The sequence below is a fragment of the Filicampus tigris genome, chromosome 2 (assembly GCF_054856515.1).
Source record: "Filicampus tigris isolate MCC_2025a chromosome 2, RoL_Ftig_1.0, whole genome shotgun sequence".
In the NCBI taxonomy this organism is placed as follows: domain Eukaryota; kingdom Metazoa; phylum Chordata; class Actinopteri; order Syngnathiformes; family Syngnathidae; genus Filicampus; species Filicampus tigris.
In genome coordinates, this window is record NC_141218.1 from 29,688,865 (window position 1) to 29,693,308 (window position 4,444).

Consider the following 4,444-nt stretch of genomic DNA (forward strand, 5'->3'; position numbering starts at 1 on the left):
ACTAGCCAGTCGTGTTAAGTCAGCGTGCTAAATTAAGAGGCATCCTTTCCTGTCAGTAAATCTCTTGTAAATCCCCAACGAGCGCCACACAAAGCGGCTATACCTGCCCCACATAACACACCTTGTAAGCACTTTACACAATGCAAACTTTTTACAATAGCACAGTTTAAAAAAATAGACAAAACTTGGCCACCATTATGATTTACTGTACTAAGCCTAAAATGTTATCACTTTATTCTACATCCTCATACTGGTACAAAGTTTATTTAAAAATTATTGTGAGCCACTTAAACATGATGCACTTTGAACATTAACCCTGTGCTTAAATGTAGTAAAATAATTTTAAATGTATAGCACAGAAGTTAGAATATGAGGAAATGCTATAAAACAGATTGGAAATGTATTGAACTTCAGATGAATGCAACCAATTAAAGGATTGCTCTGAATTAAAAAAAAAGTAAAGCCACTTAAACATTGTGCAGTTTGAACATTTTATTACTGTATTCTTTCATGTAACTACCACCACACTTTTGAGAACCACTGCTCTGACATTTTTTCTACAAAGAGGAAGAAAAGCCAAAGAAAAAAAATGGGTTCCAATTATTTATTTATTCAATTGCACAATAGAAAATAAATTTGAGGACAAACAAGATGAGCCGTGAGACCTCGTTGAAGCATTGAGCAGTTAGACAGCGGGGTGCGAATACAGGGCCAAAAACAGTCAAGGCACTCCAAGTTACAGTCACACTGAAGTCAAGAGAGCCCTTCAAGCTCAGCATTAACAGCTTTTAAAATTACATTTTAAAAAAAGAGGAGGGACAGAATAACCAGCATTCAATTTCTCCTACAGGCAAACCTTTTATTTGCACACACAAATTCATGGTGAAATCTGCAGTGGACACAAAGCAGAGCTGCTGTGCTTCATCAGGACAGTTAAACCTCCACCAAGCACTCAAAATGTTGAGTCCTGCCCAGGCAGGACGACAACGTGCCGCAGGCGTCACCGGTTTAATTCGGGAGGGAGGAGACTGGGGAGGACATGGGAGTGCTGACGGCCTCGCTCCGTTGCCAAGAGAATTCCCGTGACACATCCCACTACATCAAGCAGTCTCGAGGAAGAAATGTAGGCTTTCTATCTCATGAAGTTTCCACCTCCGATCTCTCGCTTGTACCTGTTGGTAAGATGGTCCGCCTGCAAGGTGAGCTTGGACAGAACCCCAAAGAGTCCGCGCAGATGAAAGTGAAACTGGCGCTCCAGGTCGGCGTTGTCGTCCTGGGGCAGCGCCCCCGTGATGGTCTTCTGCTGCTGCTGCTGCTGCTGCTCCTCCTGCTTGACGGCCATCTCCAGGAAGCTGGCACCGCTGCTCATCTCCCGCTTGAGCAGACCCCACTCCATGTCGTTCTTGATGGACTTGAGCAGCAGGTAGTGCTCGTACATGTCCCTCTGCTGCTTGCTGGGACACTCCACCTCGCTGTCGTCGTCTTGGTGGATGTTGTAGTTGTTGTTGTTGGCTTCCGTCTGGCTGGCCGCCTGCTCTTCCAGCGGCATGTCTCGCAGCAGGCTCGGCACCATGATGGTCTCGTCCATGTTGTTGGCTGCCGCGATGAAGCGGTGCATGACGTTAATGAGGGAATGCTTGTTGGTGGCTGAGTCGCTGCTGATCTGCATCATGGCTGAAGGCTTCCAAGGCTTGCTTGCAGTGTCTGGCTGGCAGGTAGCGTTAAGGCTTGAGCTGCAAGGGAGGTGTACAATATTGATCAAACGGTGTAAACATGCCATGTTTTATTATGTTAATAGTACTTTCAACCGGCCATGCACTAAACTGCCGTCAATCCCTTTCAATGTGTAGCATGACCTTGACTTCCTGCATCAAACATACTAGGATGAATTATTCGATCCGGAAAAATAGGACTTACCTGAATTTCGAGGTAGCTTGATGAACTGCTTGTTGGGACACTGGTAAAAAAAAAAAAATATCCGAGTCCCTTTTTCTTTGGGGGTGCTCCGGTAATCACCCTCCGTGAAGGAAACGTAAGTATTTCCTCGTCTGACAAACGGCTGAATCCGTTTATATACCTCACAGCCGGCTACTTGCGGTGCAGAAAGCCAAATCCCGCCCATTTGTCCATTTTCGGTGATCTCGTTGGTCAGAAAGCCAGATAAGGGCGGGCCTTGAAAGCGTATGATCCAGTTTGAGCCAATCGTGAGTCACCAGACGCATGTCAATCAAAACGTCTTTTATACGTGCAATTAGCCGTCAGCATCTTTGAACATTGAACGTCAAAGCTAACACCGGCACATATACATTTTTTTAAATTAAAATAATTTTGATTATTCGTATTACGGACCTCAAACACCTCTTTGTCACACAGTGTGCCTACAGACAATAGTTGCCCAATATCGCTTTAAAACGATATGTCTCACGGCTACTTTTGTAGGCCACTAGCGCCACCCGGTGTTTGTGTGGTTGTTCATCGTTTTAACGTTTCAAAGTGTCGTCCGGTTAATTTAAACCTAAATTACTAGTCGTTTCGTGTGCTGTTCTCGTACAGTACAGTACAGTACAGTACAGTACAGTGTGTGCATTGGGGACGCACAGGGGGCTCCTCAGAATATCTTCCCATTATCCCCGCCAGATCGACGCCCATGATTAATGGTATTCATTTAATAACATGATTTAAAAAATATATATATATTATGGTTGTAGTTTGGAGCGTTGTACAATTGCAACGCACTCTCCTCCGTAGAGCACTGCCTATTTTATAGACTATAAAAGAGTACGCCAAATATATCTTTCTTCAGTTTTTTCGACCATAAACGAGTACATCATGACATTGTTTTCAGCAACCTTGAAATTGTTCTGTGTAAAACAAGGGGTAGGAATGTTATAAATTCATGAACTTCTACCTGCCCCCTTTGAGTACTGCCTTGTGTTTCTCCTTATGGTAATATTGTTTGTTTGTTTTGTATTTTTTATGTTACTCAAATATTTCTGAACTCTGAACTCTTTTTCAACTACTCTATCAGAATGAGCTCACTTCAAAAAGGCAATAGATACAATAAAAACAGTCTTTGTGAAGGTCGAAAATGAAATACAGCTCTTGTACAATATTGGAACCCACTCAATTGTACCTCACGTTGTATGGAATAATGCTTTGAAAGATAGGATCTTAAATTACTCTGATAATAGCTTCACCTGGCAAGAATATTAAGGTTGTATTGAACATATTTTTGCCTTCACAGAGATAATAATGGTCATACCTCACAGAAAATTGTTCGTAGATTTAATGTAACAATATGTTTATTATTAAACATTTGCTAAAGCAGACATTTTTATAAAGCCTTTGTATTGGAAACCATTTTATTGCACTTCATGTTTTGGACAGTGAGTTGAGTTGATAACATCCCTCATATCTGATCAATAGAAGTTTACAAGGGAACAATGATTATTGTATCATTTTGATTTGTATAAGGGTAATTTTGAGCCACCCACGCAAATGTATCTAAGGGGGAAATAAGTACACTATTGTTATTCTGCCATAGACACAAAACTGCATTCTGGTAATTCATTGAAATGTAATGCATTCACAATCAAGCATTTTTATTTAATTAACTTAGTTATTAACCATTTAAATGCTCAAATAAGTCATATACGATGTGAATAAAAAGTCTACACACCCCTGTTTAAATCACAGGTTTTTGTGATTCAAAAACCTTTAATCATTTGATTAATTTGACCTATAACCTGTACAACTGGATTTTTTTCACTGATATGAAATGAAAAACTAAAATAACATGTTGTGCACTTTTAGAACTAGGTTGTGGCTGTTTTTAGAACCAACCACATTCACACTATGTGCACACAGAAACAGAAATGACCTAAAACATGGAATTGTTTTAAGAAATGTCTGTCAACTGGAAAACTCTGAAACACAGCAGTATATTGTATGTCAGGCCTGTGTGGCACTGTAATGCTGCCACAGGAAGTCACCATAAACAGAGAATAAGTAGCTACGTGATCACAAAATGGCAGTGGATGCAAAGCAAGGAAAAAAAGATATTAGTGTGGAAATTTCGCTGGAAAAGTTCTATGTTCAGTAGTTCCTGCAGCACGAATGCAACGCGGTAATCCACCATTGATGTTGTTAATCTTGGCGATGGAACGCGAGAACAGTGTTTTGAGATTTATCCGCACAGGGACCGTTTTAAAAGTGAATGTATTTAGGCTTCCAAAACTCTGTCTCCATGTAGACAAGTCATAGAAATGATAAAGAACCTTTGTAGATACACTGAAACTCGTTTCCGCAAAAAATTATTTGAAATGACTTTGATATTACAAAAAAGTGGCATTTGAACAGTGGGGTGTAGCGTTTTTTTTTTTTATCCCCCTACATATATTTTATTCTGATTAATTTATAAGTGAAGATGACGAGGACACACAAG

General features: G+C 40.5%; 1 protein-coding gene across 1 annotated transcript; it reads right to left on the reverse strand.

The window, feature by feature from the left end:
• Nucleotides 1–590: 590 nt before the first annotated feature.
• On the reverse strand, nt 591–2,083 carry mid1ip1l (MID1 interacting protein 1, like). The gene is made up of 2 exons (XM_086024217.1): nt 1,918–2,083; nt 591–1,733 (listed from the first exon to the last, which is right to left on the reverse strand). Exon 2 carries the CDS (start codon nt 1,670–1,672, stop codon nt 1,133–1,135), a length of 540 nt encoding a protein of 179 aa, XP_085880343.1. The 5' UTR covers nt 1,673–1,733; nt 1,918–2,083; the 3' UTR covers nt 591–1,132.
• Nucleotides 2,084–4,444: the final 2,361 nt, after the last annotated feature.

Bases quoted from the DNA above. Each gene is read 5' to 3' on its own strand.
- mid1ip1l (XM_086024217.1), bottom strand. From the start codon at position 1,672: ATGATGCAGATCAGCAGCGACTCAGCCACCAACAAGCATTCCCTCATT.